Source organism: Papilio machaon, chromosome 26 (genome assembly GCF_912999745.1).
Source record: "Papilio machaon chromosome 26, ilPapMach1.1, whole genome shotgun sequence".
NCBI classification, from domain to species: Eukaryota; Metazoa; Arthropoda; class Insecta; order Lepidoptera; family Papilionidae; genus Papilio; species Papilio machaon.
The window spans coordinates 2967497-2992553 of NC_060011.1; the positions used below are offsets into that span (position 1 = coordinate 2967497).

General features: G+C 34.1%; 4 protein-coding genes across 4 annotated transcripts; 3 read left to right on the forward strand and 1 right to left on the reverse strand.

Moving 5' to 3' along the window:
* Positions 1 to 10552: 10552 nt before the first annotated feature.
* On the reverse strand, positions 10553 to 11684 carry LOC123722492. Its single transcript, XM_045684361.1, has 3 exons — positions 11555 to 11684; positions 11002 to 11158; positions 10553 to 10722 (listed from the first exon to the last, which is right to left on the reverse strand). Exons 1-3 carry the CDS (start codon positions 11682 to 11684, stop codon positions 10587 to 10589), a joined length of 423 nt encoding a protein of 140 aa, XP_045540317.1. The 3' UTR covers positions 10553 to 10586.
* A 982-nt stretch (positions 11685 to 12666) lies between these two features.
* On the forward strand, positions 12667 to 13808 carry LOC123722493 (protein FAM183A-like). The gene is made up of 3 exons (XM_045684362.1): positions 12667 to 12796; positions 13237 to 13393; positions 13670 to 13808. The coding sequence occupies exons 1-3, from the start codon at positions 12667 to 12669 to the stop codon at positions 13806 to 13808; spliced, it is 426 nt and encodes a 141-aa protein (XP_045540318.1).
* A 750-nt stretch (positions 13809 to 14558) lies between these two features.
* Positions 14559 to 15737, forward strand: LOC106718760 (protein FAM183A-like). Its single transcript, XM_014512927.2, has 3 exons — positions 14559 to 14714; positions 15075 to 15234; positions 15571 to 15737. Exons 1-3 carry the CDS (start codon positions 14591 to 14593, stop codon positions 15704 to 15706), a joined length of 420 nt encoding a protein of 139 aa, XP_014368413.2. The 5' UTR covers positions 14559 to 14590; the 3' UTR covers positions 15707 to 15737.
* Positions 15738 to 22261: 6524 nt separating this feature from the next.
* Positions 22262 to 24827, forward strand: LOC106718647. The gene is made up of 4 exons (XM_014512798.2): positions 22262 to 22435; positions 24149 to 24349; positions 24419 to 24580; positions 24679 to 24827. The coding sequence occupies exons 1-4, from the start codon at positions 22262 to 22264 to the stop codon at positions 24820 to 24822; spliced, it is 681 nt and encodes a 226-aa protein (XP_014368284.2). The 3' UTR covers positions 24823 to 24827.
* The last annotated feature ends 230 nt before the right edge of the window (positions 24828 to 25057 follow it).

Here is a 25057-nt window from a genome sequence, read left to right on the forward strand (position 1 = left end):
TCCATTTATCATTTGTCAATGTCCTCTGTAATGGTCCGGTCAATGCTTCCGAAGACTTTCAAAAGCGAAGTAAAGTCGTTGCACGTATTTTCACACGAGGACAGAACAGTCACGCAGAGGAGAAGACAATGTAGTATCGCTACTGTTTAAATGCATACTTGGGCGACAAAAAAATCAGTACTGCACTGTTTTCTGCTCTACCTCACTATTCTGTCATTGTGTAGAGTGTTTATTTAACGTTTATGCTTCGGAACTTAAAATTGATTTTGATGAGGTTTAAAGTGTACTTTTTGAGGTATTGTTTCAATCGTATCAAAAGAGCTTTAAAAAACGCTTAGCAAATCCGACAACAGAACCAAGTTGGTTAAAAAAAAATGTGTCTTTTGATATTTCGAAAATTATTCTAAAAATGTATTAAAATGCAGGACCCTAAAATGAAAAGATGCACTGTGTATAATTAGAAAGCCTTACATACTAAAAAGGTCTTTGTCATATTTTACTCGTAGTATAAGTGAAGTAAATTAATAAGCTAATACAAAAATTAGATTTGTACATTAACGGAGCAGGGGACTAATGTACTCAGAAACGTAAAATTTTTGTGAATGTCAAAATTAACGGTGGGCTTCCACTGTCGATACACTTGTATAAAACCAGGGCCGGCGTTAGGGCGCGGTTTTGCAACCACTTAGAGCGCTGCACAGAAAGGGATACCACAGGTCTGCGAATTACTTAGTCTCGCGTAACCCTGCTAACCCCCGAAAGGCATGGTAAAAATAAGAGGGCAGAGTAATCCCTCCTAGAGCGCTAAAAAATGATAACAATAATGTTTTAAACAGGTATTTTGACAGGTTTTCGAAGGTGGATATTATTTTATGTAGAAGTTAGGTATATTGATATTACAACCAGACGTTATGTAAAATACATCTATATAAAGAATTTAGTTAATATATATAAAGATTCAACATAATATAACTTCAAATATTACGTACGTTAGTTCTTGGAGTATAAATAATTTTAATGATATTACATACTTAAGGTCTTAGCTGGTTTTTTATGCTCTATGTACTCTTCCAATAGTTCTTGGAGCTTTAAAAGTTTTTATTATAATCCGGATGCACAAGAATAGTGCGTAGTTATTTTTACCCGACTGACTTGGTAGTAAGGAATTATGTTGGTAAGTATGTGCGTTTCATTATGACCTCTTGTAGTTTTAACGGCTTGAACTTAATTTGAAAATATTCCAATCTTTTTTGAAGTACCGTGCGGTTTTCCCGAACTTCCAGCCACGTACTGCCGGGTCCTTTGGTCTTTCCTAGAGTCCTTTAAGAAGCGAGTGTACCGTTGTTTAGGTTGTTTTGTTGCGTAGTTTTAATGGCAGACAATTCATCTGAGACTCTTCAGGTGTTGCGGATGGCCATTTACCCCCTTCTCTTATAAAAAATGTCTTCCACAGAGTCTCATTCTAATAGTAGGTTTCCACAAATAAAATATATTGTCATGCCTCTTAATCTCAATAATATCTCTCTTGCTCAATAGCATGTTTTTAATACAAGTGTTTTGTTTTTATGTGAATTTTACCGCATCTTATATAATTGAATTAACAAACTTTTCTTTTTAATTTTGCAACGAAAATATAAAAAATATAGTAACTGCCTATAGAACATCTATCACAGTTTTTTTAAAAAACACAATGTCGATACCTTGACATGATTAAGAACTAAGATGGATAGAATCTATAGCTTTCAGTAAATGAGAATTCGCACCATTTGTCACGGTGACCAATATTAAATTCAGTATTTAATCACACAGAAGAACGTCGTATATTATTTCATTTAACAACTAGCTAATAATAAACTTTACAAAAGTAAACCGCGAAGACTTCATAAAAGCTTTATTATTTATACAGAAAAAAAAACTTTTAAAAGTCTATCCTCGTAACTTTTTAGTCTCCCGTGTCACTTTGGCCTTTGAGATAATTAAAAACATCTTAATTAATGTTTTGTTAATCAAGGATCTTTTGATAATAGAAATTAAAAATACATATAACAAAAATATGATTAAATATTTTACGATTATATTTTGCTTCGTTGAATGATGGTAAAGTTGTAAGGATTCGAGTGTAATCACGTCTGAATAATCCATTTTTCTAATGTTGAAATACATGTTTAATCGAAATATTATTAAAACGTTAGTTCAAAAATATACTAAGTATGTAATATTGTTCTAAGTGAACAATACAACAGTAGTAGAGCTCGTTATAACACCTTTGTAGTGAATGGGCCGGCCGGCCGAATATTTATATACCTTATTATTTTTAAAATATTTTTTTTATAAATTTTTTGATACCTAAAAGAAACGGAGGGTACTTCTCTTCTATTCATGGTGGATGGCGGGAAAAACTTGAAATTGAAAACAGTAGAACTGTGGAAAACCTATATTTAGTAGGGAAATAATATGATTAACCTTGACAAAAATTATTTTGTTACCAGTATGACATTCTTCAGAAATCATTTGCAAATGGATTTAAAAAAAACTAAATAAAACCTTACCTCCCATTAATAAAAGATCCGGTTGTGCCAAAGCTTAATCGAATAAATCACTGGAATAATTTAAATTATAATTGAATATACATAAAATAAAAGTTCGTAGTAGCGTTAAAGTTTTGCAGTGCGCTGCGCACGGGGCAAGCTTTCTCTACGGCGCGCGGCAAGATACTGAAAGCTCGTGGTTGTGTGGAGCTTCAGGAGCTATGGTTGCGACACGCATCCTTGAATAACACCCCTTAACATTGCAATTATGCACAACTATTGGACGGTTTGAATTAAAAAAAGAACATTTGCTTAGTTTTCAAAACTTTACAATTAGTTTGAGTTTGTTTGTTTTTACATTTTATGATATGTTTTATTTATTATATAAAATGTGTATTTTTATTTTAAACTAGTGGTCACCCGCGACTTTGTCAAATTTCCCGCATGCATTAGCTACCTTTCCGTCAAAATCCCGCTCAAATCGGCTCAGTCGTTTTAGACAGACAAAAATTAAAAAATCAGATTTTTATATTATATACAGACACTTCAATTTTATTAATTGTTAGATATGTGCTTATAATTTACAAACTATTGAAATTAAACAAAAATTACAAAATTCTACTTTTTTTTAGTAAAACGCGCTACTCATTCTATGTCTACGAGCTACGAAGCTACGAGCTTCGTTACCACAAGCTACGCTCTTATGCTACGTAGCTAGGACTCTACGAACTCTAAAGCTACGAAATGAGAGTAACGAAGCTACGAGCTACAAAAATTTGGTATTGTAGGAATACTTTCAAAGGGGAAAATTCGCTACCGCAAGATTAACCGACTTCCTGAAATAAATCTTACACTAATTGCGTCATGATTCCCGAATCTAAGTACTGAACATAAAGCTTTGACAAAAAATAATACAGTTTTACACCATAATTCACAAACATCATTTTCATCGACTTAAAGTCTTTCCAAGTCTAGTAATAAATGTAGCCTACTACCTGTCGCCCGCGATTCCATCCACGCGGAATCAAAGAAAAACTTAATTAGTAGCCTCTGTGTTCTTCTATGCTATGTTCTACATATATGCCAAACTTCATCGAGATCCCTTGAGCCGTTCTGAAGATACCTTCTAATGAACATTCATCCAAACTTTCGCATCTATCTATATATATATAAATATATATAAAATATATATATATAAAAGAAAGTCGTGTTAGTTACACTATTTATAACTCAAGAACGGCTGAATCGATTTGACAGAAAATTGGTGGGCAGGTAGCTTAGAACCAGGAAACGGACATAGGATAATTTTTACCCCGTTTTCTATTTTTTATTCCGCGCGGACGGAGTCGCGGGTAAAAGCTAGTTTATAATATTAGTAAGATGAGAACCAGGCTAGCGTAGTTTCACAACCATGAAATAATTTTTCAAATCGGTTGAGTAGTTTCGGAGCCTATTTATATTCAATTTGCATAGAATAGGCAAACAAACAAACAATAAAATCTTTTCTCTTTATAATATAAGGATAGATGAACAGTAAGTGCTAGTAATTCAACGCTAGATGTCGTTCGTTAAAAGCATACGACAAAGTGGTAGCTGACTGATGCAAGCGCCTTTTCTTTTGATAGATCGTATAGAGTAGCAAACATTTTAAGAGAAATATGATGTGCAATACTGCAAATATAAAATGTATATAATTATATTAATTTGTTTATATTAATTTCATAGATGTGATGTGTGATTACGATGAGATAGTTAATGAAGTATTTTTTCCGACGCAATGTTTTCTTCTGAACTCCAAATTATTGGAACGAAGTTCCTTATCGCGCGTTGTGAAAGGGGGCTAGACGGAAAAAATTCTTACGAAAAGTTGTCACGACACTTTTTGCTTTTTGCAAAACTTAAGTGAACACTTAAGTTTTGATGTGAAACATATATAAGATCACTTGTAAACCGAATTGTTGGCGTGGCGACGCTTGCCGAGGCGACGAGTCGCCAAGCTATACTGAGGTATACATATATATATATATATATATATATATATATATATATATATATATATATATATATATATTATATATGTATATATTCATATTATCATTATTATTATTATTTATTTATTTAATTATAATATTCAATATTTTATGCATATTACTTGTACACACACGATGTTTCACATCTGCCAGGCGTCCCATGACGGCTCACTAGTTTTTTTTTATTCATAGAATAAACATTGGTTCCTTCACTAATTAATCGTACCTACCAGCTATTGAACAAGCTATCTTGTGTTGGAATCCAAAAAAAGGTTTGCAAAATAATTGTGGGATTAGAATCCCATAATTATTTTTCAAATGATAATATTGACACTGACATCTATAAATGGATAGACGTTTGCTTGGAAATGACGGCCTTTGCATCGTTTCGATTTAAACGTGATCATGTTACGTGACAATTTATTCTATATATATATATATTAGTCCAAATCCACACGAGCGCAACAAACCTCTACCAACAGCGCCAAAATGTCGAAAATCAATTGCGTACAGAATAATACGTCAAATAGCCATTTTGTTTATAGAAGCTCTTATTTTTAATTTTCGTTAATTTTTCAATAACAGTTTTTCAAAAAAAATCCTCACATATCTAGACTTCGATGGTATCAATAGGTTATGTTGCAAAATACCTTTAATGAAACCTTTTATCTATGTTTTGTTATCGTATATTGTTTAGAAAATTTAATACAAACCTTCTGAACGGATTCACTGAGCTTTTTTATGTTCATAATTTAGGAAAGGAAAAATGATTAAACATCAATCTCATATCTGTTATACTTTGATCCCTTCTATGAAAATTAAGATTCGGTCAGCAATTTTGTATACAATAAACTTTTACTTTTCCTTTTTGCCCGCCTGAGAGAAGGGTAATGATTTTCGTGGACTACGATGACCTGAAACCTAAATTCGCTTGTGAGTTTAAATTATTATGACGAAAGATGGCACCACTAGTTTAACAACAAAGTACTTAATATTTAAATATAGTACTAGTTGTCGTCCGCGACTCCGTCCGCGCGTAATTAAAGAAAAAACGCAATAAGTAACCTATGTGTTTTTCCAGACTATGTTCTACGTCTGTGCCAAATTTCATCAAGATCCGTAAAGCCATTCCGGAGATACCTTCAAACAAACATCCGTCCATCCATCCATCCAAAAATTCACATTTATAATATAGTATGAGTAAGATTGCATTTTTACAGATACATAGTTGGGCAGGAAAACTAACCCTCCAACTTGGTTTAAATAATTTTAAAGCAGATTATAAGATAAAGAATGTCAGACAATTCCGTCTCGTAAACGAGGTGATTACAGAAATGTGGAAATCTTTTAGTAGCGACAAAATAATAGAAAGATTAATTCAGGCAATTAATTGTCGTAGCAAAGTTATTTTCAAATAATTCTCATTTGAGAATTTATTATCATGAAATTTAATCATCTCTTAATGATTAAAATTGCTAAATGTTATTCCGTTGAGTTCTTTCATCAAGTCAATCAATGTTAGCAAAAAAAAACAGTAAGAAATCTCAATAAAAATGCCTCTGAAAGTTATTTGTCCAAATTGATTGATTGAAGAAAGATTATGTGTGACTCGTCAAAATAATTTGACAATTTGTTACGTTCAAAATACTGACATGACATTTACTTTAAGACCAATACAATAACATTTATATTACTATACTATCTGTCGCCAGCGACTCTGTCCGCACGGGGTTAAATAAAACTTACTTAGTAACCTATATGTTCTTCCAGACTATGTTCTACATCTGTGCCAAATTTCAGCGGGATCCGTTCAGCCGTTCTGGAGTTATCTTTGTGCAACATCCGTCCATCTATTCATCTAAACATTCGCATTTATAACATTAGTAAGATTTAATACTAGTGGTCGCCCAGCGGTCGAAATTCGAGTATTATTCGTAAACCAAAAGTTTTTTTCAGATTTTTGACTAAAAATAGTTTTATGCAATTCTTTCCAAATTAACTTTATCTTATTTTACGTTCATTTTACGCAAATTTCTACAAAGAATGCAAAGTTATTGCTTCACGTATTAATATTATGATTTTTATTTCCAATAATAAACATAGGTTGGAGTAAAATGAAGAAAAAGAATCTATTTCAAGTAATTGAAAATGTTAATCGCGAGAAAAGTAAATCAATCTGGATCGGATTGCACCTGCAGATCTTAAAACGTTTTTAAAAAGCGTCCTTATTAAACAGCCCGTCCATTGTCATCTTACCATCCCCTAACCGTTAGTTTACACTAACGAAACAGCTGTACAAAAATATATTATATGTCTTTTTTTATAGAAAACTAGCTTTTACCCGCGACTCCGTCCGCGCGGAATAAAAAAATGCACACAGGATAAAAAAAGTTCCTATGTCCGTGTCCTAGTTCTAAGCTATCTCCCCACCAATTTTCAGCTAAATAAGTTCGACCGATCTTGAGTTAATAAATAGTGTAACTAAAACGACTTTCTTTTATATATATGTAGATTAATGACAATACTTTTGTTGGATAAATACATCCATACTTTATTATTTCCATTTTTTAGGTTTCGACATTATGGATTGTTTTAATATGTCATCTCCTTCACCTGTACTCCCGTTCGAGCTTAGCCGTGACACGGCAACGTATGCCCGGAACTTCATCCTCCCCTGGTGAAGTGGAAGGGGGTGCGGGGAGGTTATTTGCGGCTATTTCAATTATACTCCTTATGAAATACTTGTCTTGCGGGGTGTCGATTTCGCGGATACCGCAATATCGGTGAGGATGCGATGTGCGATTGGAATTTTTGTTGTGGAGCAACCATAGACATGAGCAGAGCGATTTCTGTTACTGTACTTTTTTAAGTACCTACGTACATATATGTAAGTGTGTTGGAGTACAAAGTTTGTCAGTAGATACACTTTACTTACAGTGTATCAGTTTCAACTTCTGAATTAGTCTTCAACGTCTATCTAAAATAATTAATTAGTTTTGCAGAATTCAAAGTGGAATGAAACGATTCAATTCTTTTTAATACACAACGTTACTTAATTTTTCGTAACACGTTCAATGAAAATACCATTCTCAATTACTAATGTAAACTCGAAGAGAGTTTTAACCTCTTCTTCCGATAGTCATAACTTTTTGCATTGCACTGCATTCCGCTCCGCTTATGAGGCAGGTCGCAGCTCAAAGCTTCTCACGCGTCTCTTAGCGCCGCGAGGAATGACGGCCGAAGCGGGAGCTCAAGGCTTTTAAATTCAGTTCAGGGATCTTCATTGGAAGGACATTTCATTTATTACACTTTTATTATTAAGATAAACAATTATAAATTGTAAAATCTCAAATTCGCAAATCTTACAACTTGTTCAACTTCAACGTTTAATTAAACTTGTTCTTTTTCTATATTAATAAAAAAAAACAATGTTTGTAATGTACCTTTTAGATTTTGAAGAAATTTTGGTTTCGATATTCTTCCCACATCAGAGGACTAAATCTGAAAATAACTAAAAATTCTTTATTTCTTAAATGTGATAAACTGCTACCCTTAAAATACCAATAAACCTAACGTAACTACATGTATTGTGAATGGCATGAAACATTACGTAAACTAAGGTTATTTACTAGTAGTGGGTGGTCCGTAATTAGTGTAATCCAACCGCAATCTAACGTTAATCTAACGACCATCTCGACTTAACGACGTTACAAGACCATTAAAATTACTGTCTACACCTGTTGATTGCTGTTCACAAAATGCGGACACAAAATAAGTATTTAAGGTTTTACACAAAATTCATCCTGCTCTTTTCTCTACGGAGGGTCGGCACAATATGTACTACTCTTCCTTATATATCTATGCCATCATATCTTAATTCACTCTCTTCTTTTCTATCTTAGTGTACTAAAGATATTTAAAAATAGAGTATTATGGTATTCGAGTAAAATTGTGCGCATTTAAGGCCTCGTTTTGCCGAAAACTGTTAGTAAAATAAATATTATTTTAAAAATCTCAACTTAGGTTTCACCTGTAAAATAAATTCCGAACGTTATTTCTGTGGTCAGTAATAAACTTTTGACGCAGTCATCTACGAAGTAGTTACATACTCTTTGGCAGTCATTTTGATATTTAATTGAAAACTACACAAGTTTTTCACATTTTCAAACAATTTTCATTGAATTTAACTACTATAGGATGGAAAATATAAAATTATATTAATTTAAAGTAAACTAAGCTTATAATTTAGCTTTCTATGTATAACTTAAATCTAAGTGGAGGTAATAATTGATTTTTTATTTTCATTCTTGCCAGGTCACGCTTAATGTAGATTTATAATTTTTAGTATTAAATTAAGATGGCTTTTAGAGGAAAATGCACGTTCGGCACTCGAACTCCTATGAATAATAATTTAATAAGTGAAATCATATACAGGGAGGTCAAAAATTATCAGAATAAGACATATCAACCTAATTTTAGAGGTTAGTCAATATTTTTTAAAATTTAAACTATAATTAATATTAATAATTATATATATAAAAGAGCTACAAATATTTTTGAAGTATCTAAATGGAAAAAACCCACTATCAACTAACCCTTTCCATTGCAACTGCGAGCATTACTTTTTGCAGTTTGAGCATGGTTCCCACTGTTATTAAATATAGCTAACAAACAAGTACTAATCGGCTTGTAAGTACTTATGTAATTTCTCTCCCAAAATTTATGATCCACCAATTTCTTTACCAACCGTCAGCGACATCAAAAAAATTCTAAAACACAACGTAATAATGATAAAGTTTAAAATAATTTATTAGTCGTAAATTCTACGCAGCGCAGGATTTAGTCAAAGTAAAAGAAAGTGACATAGAAAGACGGAAGATTGAAGAGTACGCAGACAGAATAGCCGGCTTGAAGACTAGAGGACCTCGTAATAAATACCCTGCACCGGTCACCTCAAACCATGAGTATGTCATTAGTTACATGGATTTTTATAGACGTTGAAACGTAACCATTTTTCTACAATTTTTTTAACGTTTTAAATAATCGTTCGTCGGGTTAAAACCTTGACTGTTAAAGCTTTCGTTTTATAAAGGAAATAATAAAATCTGCTTTATAAATATGGTATAACTAGCTGTTGCCCACGCCTCCGTCCGCGCGGAATAAAAGAAACCTAATAAATGTATAGCCTATGCAACTATGTATTCTTCCAGACTATGTTCTACATTTGTGTCAAATTTCATCAAGATCCGTTGAGCCGTTCCGGAGATACTTTCAAACAAACATCCATCCATTCATACATTCGTATTTATAATATAATATTAGTATGATTATTTATCACAAAAATAATTATTATTAATAATCAAGTTAACACTTCCTTACAGATACGGATGGTATCTCAAAATACCTACAGATATAAACAAAACGTACCGAAAAACTAGCGATAGTATATACCGTAATATTAAGATGTACCGATAATATTGTTACCCGTGAGTTTCCACTGCCAAAACACTTATCTTGTATAAAACATGTTGTTATCTCTATTAAGTGAAGATTTAACAAAGATTTTTTTTTCTGGTTTTATTAATTTTAGGTGAAATCCTATAAATAAGCTTTAGCTTAAGCAAAATAATTAAGTGATAATTGAATTATCTATATTTGTATTATTTTTTTCTAGAATATAAAAAATAAAGGCAAACTAAGAATTACGGTTAATTTTATTTTTGATATATGTCTTTCGCTATACGAAAATTTCGAAATGTCCGCACTAAATTACTTACACCCCTTTTTAACTAAACGACTGCATCCACACGACTGGTTTCACGCGGTACTGGTAATGGTACATACATAAGTAGAGCGATGAAATAACTCTTTACGTTTCAACAAAGATAATTAAAAGATTGTAATATACTTAAAAAGTTTATTTATATAATACTAATATAAGGTCTAATATATATAATCTAAAAAAAAATAACACTGTGAACAGGTTTCCGTATTTCAGTTTTTTTCCACCGCTCCACTGCTGCTGGCTTCAAGCTTTCCTTTGTCTTGGATTTGACATAAGTATGACCACTTCTATTTTTGTGTGTGGACTTTCTCTCTTCGGTAAATAGAAACGGCGATCGTTGCGATCTATTGGATAGAGTGGCTTGGTATACCAACCGTACCTGTTAAAAATGTACACCTTAATTTTATAATAACTACGAGTATAAGGTTATAAATGCGATTTGTTGAATATTTGTCACAAAGTAACTACAAAACGGTTAATTATATCTGAATAAAATTTGGTACAGATATAAGATTACAGATTAGAATAGCACATAATTAAAAAAATATGCATTTTTTTTAATTTTATGCGAATAAAATCGTAGGTCAGCTCATTTAAAATATTTATAATCACATTGGTGGTTTTGGTTCTTATAATTTAAAATTAATTAACTTCTTACTCATGACTTGTTGTAACAGGCAAAGGGTATTTACTGATCGGCCCAAGGTTTCTAGCTAGCCCAACATTCTGACAGTATCCCTCTATTTTCAAATTCTCTTCACCACTTGATTCCAACTGGTCATGTGCCGCGTAGAACTTAGAACTTAAAGGTACACCTGAAAACCAAAACTTTACAATCGATGTTGTAATGTAACTGCTGCTAAGAAATAAATATAAAAGATGACTATCAGACCAGTCTTAAAGTTAAACTTAACGCCTATACTCTGCTCGGCAACAATACGTTGTCTGTCGCAGAGGCATGGCGCTTTGACGCGTTGACGCGCTCGTCGCAATTTAACGAATTAAAGATTATTGCTCCACCATAATCAAATAACCGCTGCTCATAATGCATCTGCATTGCTAAATGCATTATTATGACCATTACACACCTTCAGTTTCAGCTGCACTGATTTAACTTTACAGTCAAACTGTACAGGTACAACTTAAGGTGTGTAGCGGGCTTAAGATAGATGGGTGTTGAAACATACAAAAAAGGTCTAGTTTAAATATACCTTTGAAATTAGGTCTATATGTCTTGTAATTGCGAAAATGTTTCACCTCCCTGTATATAATTTCATTTAGCATGTGGATATCAACTGGCGGTCGAGTACCAAATGTACATTTTCCTGTTCCAGTTGCCATTGTAAAATAAAGCTGATAAAAAGTACGTTAATTCATATTAAATTAATCTACCAAAACGTAACATAACCTAAACTTTTTTCATAAAGGTTTTTATTGAATTTTAGATGAACGAAAGCATTAAATTAAAATTTAGTAACAGTAGAATTTGTAAATACTTGTAAGAAAAAATGTTTATCAATTACATCATATCTTATTATCTAGTTACTATCCTTATATCCTAAACCTAAATCTTTTCAACTAATTTTAATTAAGAAAATATTTATAGTTATTACAGAAATAAAGATCTCTACAAAATATTAACTTACCTAGTTGTAAATTTAATCGAAACACTTAATAAAAAAGATAGTGAAACTTAAATAAATTGTGCCAAAAATTAATATAATTAAGAAATAAAATTAAATTGGTACTAAATTATTGTTAAAACATTTAATCGTACATCGACATCAAAAAAATATATTTTTACAAAGAGTGAAAGGTTTTTGACATATGACATAACTTAGACTAAAAAATAGAGCTATATTCCCTGTGCGTCAAAAATATCAAATTCACTGACCTCTATAAATATTTATTATGGTATTTAGGTAGGCCTTTCTTCACTCTTTAAGAACGAAAAATCATTTTCTTTTTAAAGTTTCCTTCTCCTCTTTGACAATGTCATTTTATAATTTTTGAAAAAATTGTTTTTAACCAGATTTTGAATCGTTTTGTTATTTTATAAAATAATTGTTTTGATATTGATACATTTATAAACATATATTTTTTATATTGCAATATATTTTATAAGTAATTTTTATATTATATAGTAAATAGGTTACAGCCAGAACAGGTAAGCAAGCAATTTACTCGTAGTTACGTAATTTTAATCAGATTAACTTCAGAGTAAACAATGAATTGTTAATTATTTTTGTCTCTAGCTTAACTGATTAGGAATATTGTCCATTTTTCCCTTTTTAGCTTTAAAGAAATCTATAACATCCTTAAAATGGTTGGTGCATCCGATAAATGCACATTCGGTATCCGAATGCCCATCGACATTCACATGCTCAATGCAATCATATCCAGAGAGGTTAAACATTTCCGCAACTATAAAATATATAGACCTAATTTCGGAGGTAAATATATTTTAATATAAATATTTAATTACCCGGTTAAACTTAAACTTATAAGGTCCAACGTTTATATTGATTTTATAAATAAAACTAGCTGTCGCACGCGACTCCGTCCGCGCGCAGTTAAAAAAAAACTAAATGTGGGGGTTATGAAAAATAGATGTTGGCCGATTCTCAGACCTACTGAATATGCTCACAAAATTTCATGAGAATCGGTCAAGCCGTTTCGGAGGAGTTCAAGTTCGAACCCCGTGACACGAGAATTTTATATATAACATTTTACAAGATAACACAAAAACTATCAATTTGGTTACTTATTATTGAGTTTCACGAATTTCCGATCAGTATTTTTAAGTGAGACAAGTCTAAAGTACATTTCATACCATATAATGGTTAAATGTAGGCACATTATTACAATATAATCGTAGTGTAATGATTTCCAGCTTTACCAGTATCTGGAAAATTCCATGCTGCTCACGACTTGCAAATAGAAACAAAGGAGCAAAAGTTAAAAATTGACGATTATTGCAACAAGGTAAAGAAGGCCAGAGCAATGGGACCTCGCACTAAATATTCGGCTCCAGTTACTTCGAATCATGAGTTAGTTGTTATACCTCACTTTACTTTGGATAAAATTAGTCGATGGTGAAAATAGCAAGGTGTTTCCCGTTGGGCCGATCGTTTTACTGATGAATCGGTCCAATGGTAACTTTTAAAAAGTCCAATTATTATCTTTCATTTCTTTTACTATTACCATACAACTCGCTATCAAATTGGTAGATAGTAGTAATTGTTAAGTTAATGAAATAAAATTGTGCAACTTGAGGGTTACGATTGTTTACGTAGGAATCTTGTAAAATGAACAGTTAATTTCAGGTATGGTTGGTACTACAAACCCTTAGTAAATGTAGATCGCAACGACCGTCGCTTTTACCAACCAATCACTGAAAGCATTGAAACAAAGGTAGAAATAATTATCCTCACGTCCAATCCGAAGAACAAATTGAAAACGTAACAAAAAGCAATCTACCGTTGACTCATATTACAATGACACGTATTGATACATATAAAAAAAATACAGTCGAATTTATAACCTCCTTCTTTTTGAAGTCGGCTAAAAATACAATGAAAGCGATGGCAATATATTTATTTCAACATTAGAAACCTGCTTAATTATTAAGTTTTATACTACTTTTATGTTTTCTTTTAAGTTTTGTAGTACTTGTTTATTTATTACTTTTTATGTTTTATTTTAATAAAGTTATATTTGTTCGTTTTTCGATTGTTTTACTGTTCTGATGTTTGTTTTTTTAACGAATGTGGAGTGGAGGACATGTTTTACAATAATGTAGGAGTGTTACAAAGTTACTTCCAATCAATTATTGTTTGGAATCGAATACGTATAATGCAATGGCTCTTTTAAAAATATCATATTCATCACGACTAAGACCTCTTTGAATTTACATGTTTAGAAATACAATATTTTATCTAAATTTTGACGTACGTCATAATGTAATTTTATATACCATTTTATACGATTTTTTATATCCATTTTATAATTTAAGCAACCCTAAAAAAAACCGAGGTAGTAAACTTATAATAATCAAATTATATTTTTAGTTAGTTTCAGTTACCTATAGTACCCGGAATTTGAATTGGCACGTCGGGATAAAGTATAATTTTTGTACCACGTGCCAACTGAAGCACTGCATACAATACTCTGAATCGTTTGTTAATTTTCAGAAGTAAGCAATCATTACTTAGATAAAAAAATCCTCAACCTAATAAACAATAAGTATGGATCCTGGGAGATGCACTTTCGGTATCCGAATGCCAATCAACATAGACATGTTGAACCAGATCATCTATAGAGAGATAAAACATTTTCGAAATTACAAGATTTATAGACCTAACTTTAAAGGTAAATTTAAATCCAATAACTAGAATTTTCAGTATTATTACACTGTGTTTTCAATATTAAATTACTTGAATACGTTTTTTTCAATACTCTCATTTTTTTTAAATAGTATTTTTGTATAGATTTGGTGTCTTTTTCGCAAAGTTCTTAGTCTGTATCTAACGGCCTCACTCAGGAGTCTTTTGATGCTTACTGAGTGTCACCCTTAGTGTAAAATTTATATGAGAAATGTGTACTCATGGTGTTAGCTTTGTTTTAATTCTGTGCTGACGAAGTTGCAGGCGAACGCGAGTCCCTTTTAATAAATATCTATAAACATAGTATATCTCATGCAACTTTCTTATCGCACAAATCTATATCCAGCAACTCCTTTAACATCCAAGTTCTACGCCGCACACGATCAGATAGGCGAAGTGTCACAGGAGCTGGCTGAGAAGGAGAACAATTACTGCATCAACGTGGGCAAGTACAGGGCTAAAGGACCGCGCAGTAACTACCCTTCCCCAGTTACTGACAATCAAACGTAAATGCTTTTTTGTTTTTTAGTTAGAACCAGTGGAAATATTCCTTAATTGACAGATTAATTAGCAGAGGATGATTAACGAGCAAGCGGCCACCTGATTTCGCTAATATAGCGAAGTGACCGTTGCCCAAAGACATCTACATCAAGTTAAAAGGTTGCAAATTGTTCCAACCTTTGATAGACAGAGAAGAATATACAGATAAAGGATGTTTCCTTTTCCTATATATCCCCTTCTCCGCCAATTCCTCTTCCCATCCTTTGTTAAAAAAGGTTCGAGAACGCAGAGTATTAGTATTTGGTGTCCTTCATCACACTAACCAAACAAATAATTATCAGGTACGGATGGTTCAGCGAACCTCTTCTAAAGATAGATCGCAATGATCGTCGCCTTTATTTCCCACTCAGAGAGAGTTTCCACACCAAGACTGAAATACAGATACAGATGGCAAATCCTAGGAAACAGATAAAATGATCAAGCACTTTGTATCAAGTATCGAGCGCTTTAGTTGTTCACGACGTGAACTCAAGCGCTGCTGGATAAACAGATATTAGTTTTTGAAAATGTCCGTTGATTTTATTAATTGCATATATTTTTTGAACTGTTTATTTTATAGTTTTATATTATACATTTTTTGATAACTATTACTTTATTAAAAGACATATTACATATGTTGTTTTTTAATAATTTTTAATTAATTAAAGATGATCATGTCTACCAATATTCTGAATTTATAATTTTAACACAGTGTTTTTTTAATCTATATTTGCTTTATCCTTGGCTGCGTATTGGTTCCAAGAGCGGGAGAATTTGTTTTTATAATCATCTTTCTCCAAAGGGCGTAAATGTGCAGCTGCAACTCGATCACTGAAACAATATTTAACATCAAATCGAGACCAAACGATCATTTTTTAATAAGTTTTAACTGAACTTGGAATTTGAAAACAAACATCTCTACCCCTTTTCAAATAACTCTGACCGCGAGACTGCGAATACTGTGACAAGCTTATCGGAAAAACGGTAATTGAATACTTCAAGCGTTGGAATATTTTAGTTGGTGGCGCAGAATTAAATTAATTAGACCTGAATTAGACCTGCATTTTGGAGTCAACTTGGTTGAATAAGGCCAAGTCCCCCCTAAAATAGAGTAACCATAGAGTTCCTTGGCGGGTTCGTGTATAAACAAGCGACTTAACGTAACTTACGCAAATTCTTCATATGTTTTAGCTGTGTGTATAGCGTCACATTTGACGTTGTTAACACGGGTGTACCTTCTGTCCTCCTCCAAACATTCTCTCAGCTGCCCTTCCATAGCAGTAAAATCATCTGCACTTAGTGGGGTTACCATTGTTTTGAAAATAACTTAGAAAACTTGATTAACCACTATTTTAATAGACCTTTGCGTAAAATAAACTTACTACAACGTAGAATGCGGTTTAATAATTTATCAATACTTGAAAATGTCACTATCAATGTAACAGTAGCGTTACCATGGTAACACTATGTTAAAACGTTTTTTTTTTCTGGTAGTTACTTCAAAATGCAAATGTGGCATACGCGTCCATTACTCAAATAGGTAGACATGGGTTATGTTTTAACCATTAACCGCGATCTAAGTCTAAGAAATTTACTATTAGAAAAGATATTTAATATTCAAATATGTTAAAGACACTGGTTGAAGATTTTTAACTACATCATAGAGTTTTTATTTACTAGATATGTCATATGTCACTATATTTTATTAGTTATGTCAAGTGTCATTGTTTTTCTAACTTTTCTTATAATATTAATTTTGATTAAAATAAATCCTTAAATACGGACTTTAATATGGTAGCAGAGCGTTAGCGTTACCATGAACAAATTTGAAATTAATATTGGAAAGTTGGAATGTGCTGCAAACTGGCCAACCTGGAAACATAAGGTAACTCTACTGCTTCGAGGTTCGGCAAATGATTTGGAACGAGCAATAAATGGTACCTTAAAGAAGCCAGTGCTATCTGACAATGATGTTGCGTCAGAGGAAGCAAGGGCTGCTTATGAAAAAGCTCTTAAGAAGTATCATGAAATTGACTGCGCAGCACAGCTGGTACTCACAGCAAATATGTCTGATGAAAATGTACAGAAAATTATGAGATTTCGTACTGCTCAAGAAGTATGGGACGAGCTTCACCGTCTCTATGATGGAACTTCCGAAGACCGATCGTATGATTTATGTATGCAATTCTTCAGTTACAAAAAGAATCCTGAACACGACATGACTACCCATCTGTCTAAGATCAAGAACCTCTGGTTTGAATTGAAGACTGAACTAGCGAAAGATGAGAAGTCTGATCTCCCGGATATATTGTTAATATGCAAAATACTTGACACATTACCGGAAGCCTATTTCTCATTCAAGTCGAGTTGGATTTTACTGTCGAAGAAGAATCGTACTGTAGAAAGTCTTACGTCTCAACTGTGTGCTCATGAAAAAGCATTACTTTGCAAAAATGAAGACACTGCTGCTGAAGCTTTAGTGACTTCAAGCAATAGAGATGAAGTCAAACGGAAAGGGAAGAAGCTGAAATGCCCATATTGTAAGCAAATTGGACATAAAATAAAGAACTGCTCAAAATGGATTTCTGCGGGAAGACCTCCCAAGCCAACAGTCTCCCAAAATACCAACCAAACTAACCTTTTGGCAATGCAAATCACTACAAGCCAAGCTATGAATACTGTAGTTGAAGATCCAAATAACTGGTATGTCGACAATGGTGCCACTCATCACGTCACCTTTCGCAACGACATTTTTGCCACTTTTGAATACTTCAAACAAGATAACACAGTGACAACAGCAAGTGGTACGATTAAAGCTATTGGAAAAGGAGCGGTTGATATAATTTCCACTGTAAACGGCAAAAGGCTAAATATTAGACTTCATGATGTCTGGTATGTTCCTGAAATTAAAAGAAATCTCTTCTCAGTTCTTGCTGCACAAGACATGTTAGATAAAAGCAAATTCATATCAAAGAGAGAAGTTTGTTATCTGAAAGTGAACGACAAAGTTAAATTAGTTGGAAAACGAGTGAAGAACGGAGGGCTGTACAAGTTAAATATTCAATGTTTAACAAACATCACTCCTAACATAAACACTGTTGAAGCAACTGATAACGTCCTGCAACTTTATCATGAAAGGTTTGCCCACCAAAGTAAAAGGCATGTTAAGAAGGTTATTGAACACGAGCTTGGACTCAAAGTTAATCTGGACTCTGAATTATGCACTGGCTGTATTTATGGAAAAATGCACAGACGAAAATTTGGGACTAGAGAACGAGCCAAGACACCAGGAGAGGTCATTCATACTGACGTTTGTGGACCTTTTCCAGAATCCTTCAACAAAAATAAGTACTTCGTACTATTCAAAGATGATTTTACCAAATATCGTCACGTATTCTGTATCAAACATAAGTCTGAAGTACATTTAAAACTACAGCAAGTACTACAAGAATACAAAGTGGCCGGATATTTAGTTAAAGAGATCATCTCGGACAATGGAGGAGAATTTGACAATGAGAAAGTGAGAAAAATACTTCGACAGGAAGGTACATCTCAAAGACTTACAATGCCATATACGCCGCAACAAAATGGAAGCAGCGAGCGTGAAAACCGGACATTAGTCGAGGCCGCCAGAAGTATGATGCACGCTCAACAATTACCCGTTGCCGCCTGGGCTGAATTAATATCAACTGCGACGTACATCCTCAACAGGACTGGACCTACTCCAGTACCAAATAAATCTCCATATGAACTCTGGTTTAATAAGAAGCCATCAATCAAACATCTGAGAATAATTGGCTCAGAATGCTATGCACATGTTCCTAAGCAGAAGCGGAAAAAGATGTCTAAGAACGCTGAAAGATGTATATTGATTGGCTATGATGGAGATGATGGTTACCGTCTTCTAAAACGTGAACAAAATGGAAAATTCACTTTGATCAGATCTAGAGATGTTTTGTTCAATGAAAATGTCATTAAATCTATTGGTCTCGAGGAACCTGAAGTTTTTGAAGAATCTTCTGTTGAAATTGAGCTATCTTCAAACAACGACAATCATAAAATGCATGAAGCAAGGGAGGAAGAACGTGAGAAACAATGCGAGCCAGAATTTAATCTGCCAATATCTGAAGTTGAATCTCAATCCGAAGTTCACATTGAACCCACTTGTGATGTGCCTCAACCATTTAATGATTTACCTGACCAAACTGAAAATGAACATGAAGAATCAAATGACGAACAAATCTTTGAGCATGATATACATGAAGATGAGATACCTGTTGAATCGAGAATACAATTGAGAGATAGATCTCAACTACGACCACCAGTTCGATATGATGATTATGTTTTGATGTCTGCAGCAAATGTTTTATCAAATGGTGAAGATCCAAAGACATATCAAGAAGCCCTTGCAAGTCCAGAAAAGAATCAATGGATTCAAGCTATGAATAGTGAAATGAAATCACTTAAAGAGATGAAAACTTGGATTTTAGTGCCACTACCTAAAGGCAGAAAGCCAGTTTCATGCAAATGGGTATACAAAACTAAAACAAACGCTGATGGATCTCTTGATAAATTTAAAGCAAGGCTAGTAGCTCGTGGCTATACACAAAGAAAAGGCATTGATTACGAAGAGACATTTAGCCCAGTTGCCAAAATGGCTACAATACGTTCTGTATTGAGCATAGCTGCAAATGAAGGACTAACGCTAACACAATTCGACGTGTCAACAGCTTTTCTGAATGGATCGTTATCTGAGGAAATCTTCATGAAACAACCTGAGGGTTATAATGATGGTTCAAATAACGTATGCAAGCTGATGAGAAGCCTTTATGGTTTAAAACAAGCGCCACGGTGCTGGAACAAATGCATCGTTGATTATCTAACATCTATTAACTTCAAGCAATGTGATAATGATAACTGTTTATTTATAAGAAACACAAGGAACTCAAAAATCATATTGGTTTTATACGTAGATGATGGTTTGATTGCTTCAAGCAACCTACTTGAATCAAAAAGAGTTATGAAGGAGCTGACACGACGTTTCAAAATAACTGTCAAAGCAGCAACTTACTTCCTTGGTCTAGAAATAAAAAAAACAGAGTCTAGTATTAAACTCTCTCAAAAGAATTATACAGAAAAGCTCTTAATACGTTTTGGAATGAGTGATTGTAAAGCGGTTACAACGCCTATCATCAAAGAAGACTTGGAGAAAGAGTCAATAGATGAAATTACATTTCCTTATAGAGAAGCTGTAGGAGCGTTGGCCTATCTTATGGTTGGAAGTAGACCAGACCTAGCTTATGCTATAAGTGTGGTATCTAGAGCATTAGATAAGCCCACTCCTGCAGATGTTTCAAGGGTCAAGAGAATCTTAAGATACATTAAGGGAACCCTGGACTACGGTATTGTCTACAAAAAGGAATATAAGACAGGAATCCTAGAATGCTATAGTGATTCAGATCATGCGGGTGATGCCACCACAGGACGTTCAACGTCTGGAATTTTATGTTTATATTCAGGAGCAGCAATTTCATGGTGCAGTCGTAGACAGACTTGTGTTGCCATATCCAGCACGGAAGCTGAACTAGTTGCTGCTAGCGAAGCAGCTCGAGAGATAATCTGGCTGAAAAGATTATTTAACGAAATATCAACTCTCAAAGAAGTACCTAAACTCAAAGTTGATAATGATGCAGCTGTAAAGATTGCTAAAAATCCTGAAATGCATAGAAGAATTAAACATATTGCTATACGACATTTCTACATAAGAGAACTCGTAGAAAATGGTGATATTACTGTAGAGTATGTACCGACAGAATTTCAATTGGCGGACATTCTGACAAAAGCGGTCCACAGACCAAAGCTTCTTCAGGTATCCAAAGAAATTGGACTCACAATGATGTAGTCAAAAAGGGAGGATGTTAAAGACACTGGTTGAAGATTTTTAACTACATCATAGAGTTTTTATTTACTAGATATGTCATATGTCACTATATTTTATTAGTTATGTCAAGTGTCATTGTTTTTCTAACTTTTCTTATAATATTAATTTTGATTAAAATAAATCCTTAAATACGGACTTTAATAAAATAAACATTGAGAAATACATAAATGGGGTAACAACCGGTAACACTTATCAAGCCCTGCTAGATGTTGACTAAACAATTCATTTGAAACAAAGCTTGTATGACGAGACCGATATAAAACGACCGCTTGATTTCTTTTGATTTACTGAGACATCTAAATACTTTCATATATTATTAGAATTTTTATATTGTGCTTTTGCGTCTTTGCACCACACATTTAATTGTGTATTAACACAAAACTACAAACAATATTTTGGATACATTATTTCATGGGATCATTTATAATAACTAATCTACATTTAAGTATTAAAAAAACTGAATTTTCGAACATACGAACTGAATACGCCATCGTAATCGTGGATTTACGAAGACCTCTACTAAGTAAATTTGTAAAACTGCTAGTGATCTATTTAAAGTAGCCAAGTTATACAACATCACGTGCTCACGGAAACAAGCAAGGGCTTTACACAACAGTTACTGCACTTATTGTTCTTTACAAAGTAACTTTGTCGAGTGTTCCTTACTCCCGTACACGTGCATTACCTTTGCTATGTACGCATGTGAGTTTTTTGTTCCTTCTTACTTGACTACGTGTTTTGCAAAACGATCCCCTTTAAGAATATTTTTCTTAGTATTAACCGGGAAACGTTATTTTCTATGCTGTTTTGATTTACCTTGATTTATAAAAGGTTATGTATTTTTTTATTTATATGAAACCTGAACAGAAATAAACGACTGATCCGATTTGAAACAAATAATTTAATTGGGTTCAAATTATTTTCCCGCATAAGGGTAGTCAGTCAAGGTTTTTACTTTTTAGTTAACGTTTTCTAGTTAGGTAACTTTGTTTTATAGGAAAAGGGGTCCTATAAAAAAAAGTTACTTTTATTGTTTACTAATGTATCCTAAAATGATATATTGCAATCATCTTCATACAGATCTATTTATTATCTTCACGAAATTGGTGTGTTGTTACTGCTACGCTGGCTACGATCTATTCCAGGGTTTCAATGTTGAAGATATCGGCAGACGCGTATCCTCTATTATAACAACAACATCTTCAACAACCACAAATTCAACAAACGTAAGAGTTTCCTTAAAATAAATTTCGTTGTAATAGACATTGAGAAAAAGTAGTCATCATTCTTTCCCCATATTTATTCTACTCAACGTAGGGTAAGAATAAATAGGGTAATATTTTTTTTTTTATAAGAGAAGGGGGCAAACGAGCAGCGGGAACACCAAGGTGTTCATCGACGCCCATGGACATCTGCAATACCAGAGGAATCGCAAATGCGTTGCCGGCCTTTGAGAAGATGATACGCTCGCTTCTTGAAGGACCCTAAGTCGTAGCGGTTTGGAAATACCGCCGAGGACAGACCATTCCACAACGCGGCGGTACGCGGTAGAAAGCTACGCGAAAACCGCACGGTTGTGGATTGCCAGCCATCGAGGTGGTGTGGATGGAACTTGGCGGTCTGTCGGGTCGTCCGATGACGGAACTCGGCGGCAGGAATTGTTCCAAACAACTCTTCTGAGCACTCCCCGTGGTAAATACGGTAGAAAATGCAGAGGGAACTAACGTCCCTCCGCAACGCCAGAGTGTCGAGCCGATCAGTAAGAACTCGGTCGTTGACGATTCGAACCGCTCTCCGTTGTATGCGGTCAAATGGAAGAAGCTGGTACTGGGGTGCTCCCGCCCAGAGATGCGAGCAGTATTCCATGTGGGGCCGAACTTGCGCCTTATAGAGCTGAAGGCGATGGCCCGGTAGGAAATACTGCTTCGCTCTACCGAGCACACCCAGTTTTTTGGAGACCAGCTTGGCCTCGTCTTCCAAATGACCGCGAAACTGAACGTCGTTCGATATGTCAACGCCGAGAATACTGATACTGGCTGAGGCAACCAGGGGAGTGCCCTCGAAACGAAGATCCACGACAAAGGGTTGTTTTTTAGCGGTAATGGCGCATACTTGTGTCTTTTTGGGATTGAAATCAACGAGATTTCGTCGACCCCAATCCGAAACTTCACCCAGTAGGGTCTCCAGTTCAGACACAAGTTTGGTCCGGTTCTCATCGGCAGTAGCCCGAGAAACGTTAGCGCGGGCCGTGTACAATGCATCACCCGTGCTATCGTCTGCATAACAATGGATGTTGCTAATCTGCAGCATGTCATTGATATGCAGAAGAAACAGGGTGGGCGACAGTACACAGCCCTGTGGAACACCAGCATTAATTGGTTTGGGGTCCGAGCATGCACCGTCGATAACGACCTTGATGCTTCGACCCTCCAAAAAGCTGGCAATCCAGGCGCGTAGTTTCTCGGGCAGCCCGTAGGAAGGCAGCTTCGAGAGAAGTGCTCTGTGCCATACCCGATCAAAGGCCTTGGCCACGTCCAAACTAACCGCCAGGGCCTCCCCCTTGCCCTCGATCGCCTCCGACCATCGATGCGTGAGGTACGCAAGAAGATCACCAGCTGAGCGACGCTGTCGGAAACATCCTTTCGTCCTCCCGATCAAGCTATCATTAGTCGTTTCAGTCGTCACTCCCTTTTTAATTATACAAGCAATCCAATCATCTCTTCTTAGGCTTATATCTATATACATAAAAGAAAGTCGTGTCAGTTACACTATTTATGACTCAAGATCGATCGATTTAGCTGAAAATTGATGGGGAGGTAGCTTAGAACTAGGAGACGGACATAGGAACTTTTTTATCTTGTATTCATATAGAAATAAAAACATTACATTAAGTAAAAATACTATTTAGATAAAACAGTTTTTATATAATTCTTTTATAGGTAAACAGAACGTCGATACCAGATAACACAATAAATAAAATAAACCAAACCGAATGTATGGAAGAGGAACGGCCTGAGAATATAGGTACTTTCGAAGTGCCAACACATAGAGATATAGTGTCAATGATGAAAACCATGTTACTCAAATCATTTACTGCACACCATCAAAAAGTGCTTACTTTAGTTAAAAATATGAAACAGGTAACTTATTTCCTAAAATTTAAGGTATCCTCAAATATAAAAATCTAAAGTCATTAATATCTTTTTAAGGCAACAAAAGCAGCAAAACTTCTAGAAAACACATGCGAAATAAATAATGTGCCTTTATACAAAAAATGTATAGATCAAGTCAAAGCGCAAAGTGATATTGCTATAAAGAATCTTCTGGTTGAAGTCGATCATCAAAAGATGGCTGTTAATTCTATTACTGAGGTACGTTTTATATAAATACAACAAAATCTAAAATAAGTAAAATTTCACTTTAAAGACGGTTGCAGAGACAAAATAAATTAATATTTTGCTTATTTCAGGAAAAAATCTGTAGTCTATCGCTAATGAAATCGGATCCATTAGAACTTATCATTACGCTGGCACAAGAAAATGTTTCATTGGAATTTGCGTTACCGGGATTCCTACGATCACTTAGTGCTTGCTCTTATTACTGCTCACAATAAATGCAATTCAGTCATTATTGGTTTAATTTAATCTAAAATTTCTTTATAACTTTTGACTTAAAAAAAATGTATGGGATTTTTTTATTGCACCGTCAAAAAAAATGGTAAAGAATAATGTTTACGAAATTTCTGTTCGTATCAAATCTTAAAATTATTATAAAAAGTTCATTTTACAATCTCTTACATTAAAAAAGAATGCTGGCTCAACGGCGTATATGTCTTTGTCTAGCAGTTT

Coding starts and splice junctions, on each gene's coding strand:
- LOC123722492 (XM_045684361.1), bottom strand. CDS start 11,684: ATGGCAACTGGAACAGGAAAATGTACATTTGGTACTCGACCGCCAGTT. Junction 11,159..11,554: donor ATATAGACCTAATTTCAAAG/GTATATTTAAAC, acceptor TTTGGTTTTCAG/GTGTACCTTTAAGTTCTAAG. Junction 10,723..11,001: donor CCTGTTACAACAAGTCATGA/GTAAGAAGTTAA, acceptor CATTTTTAACAG/GTACGGTTGGTATACCAAGC.
- LOC123722493 (XM_045684362.1), top strand. CDS start 12,667: ATGGTTGGTGCATCCGATAAATGCACATTCGGTATCCGAATGCCCATC. Junction 12,797..13,236: donor ATATAGACCTAATTTCGGAG/GTAAATATATTT, acceptor AATGATTTCCAG/CTTTACCAGTATCTGGAAAA. Junction 13,394..13,669: donor CCAGTTACTTCGAATCATGA/GTTAGTTGTTAT, acceptor AGTTAATTTCAG/GTATGGTTGGTACTACAAAC.
- LOC106718760 (XM_014512927.2), top strand. CDS start 14,591: ATGGATCCTGGGAGATGCACTTTCGGTATCCGAATGCCAATCAACATA. Junction 14,715..15,074: donor TTATAGACCTAACTTTAAAG/GTAAATTTAAAT, acceptor ATCTATATCCAG/CAACTCCTTTAACATCCAAG. Junction 15,235..15,570: donor CCAGTTACTGACAATCAAAC/GTAAATGCTTTT, acceptor AATAATTATCAG/GTACGGATGGTTCAGCGAAC.
- LOC106718647 (XM_014512798.2), top strand. CDS start 22,262: ATGATATATTGCAATCATCTTCATACAGATCTATTTATTATCTTCACG. Junction 24,350..24,418: donor TAGTTAAAAATATGAAACAG/GTAACTTATTTC, acceptor TATCTTTTTAAG/GCAACAAAAGCAGCAAAACT. Junction 24,581..24,678: donor CTGTTAATTCTATTACTGAG/GTACGTTTTATA, acceptor TGCTTATTTCAG/GAAAAAATCTGTAGTCTATC.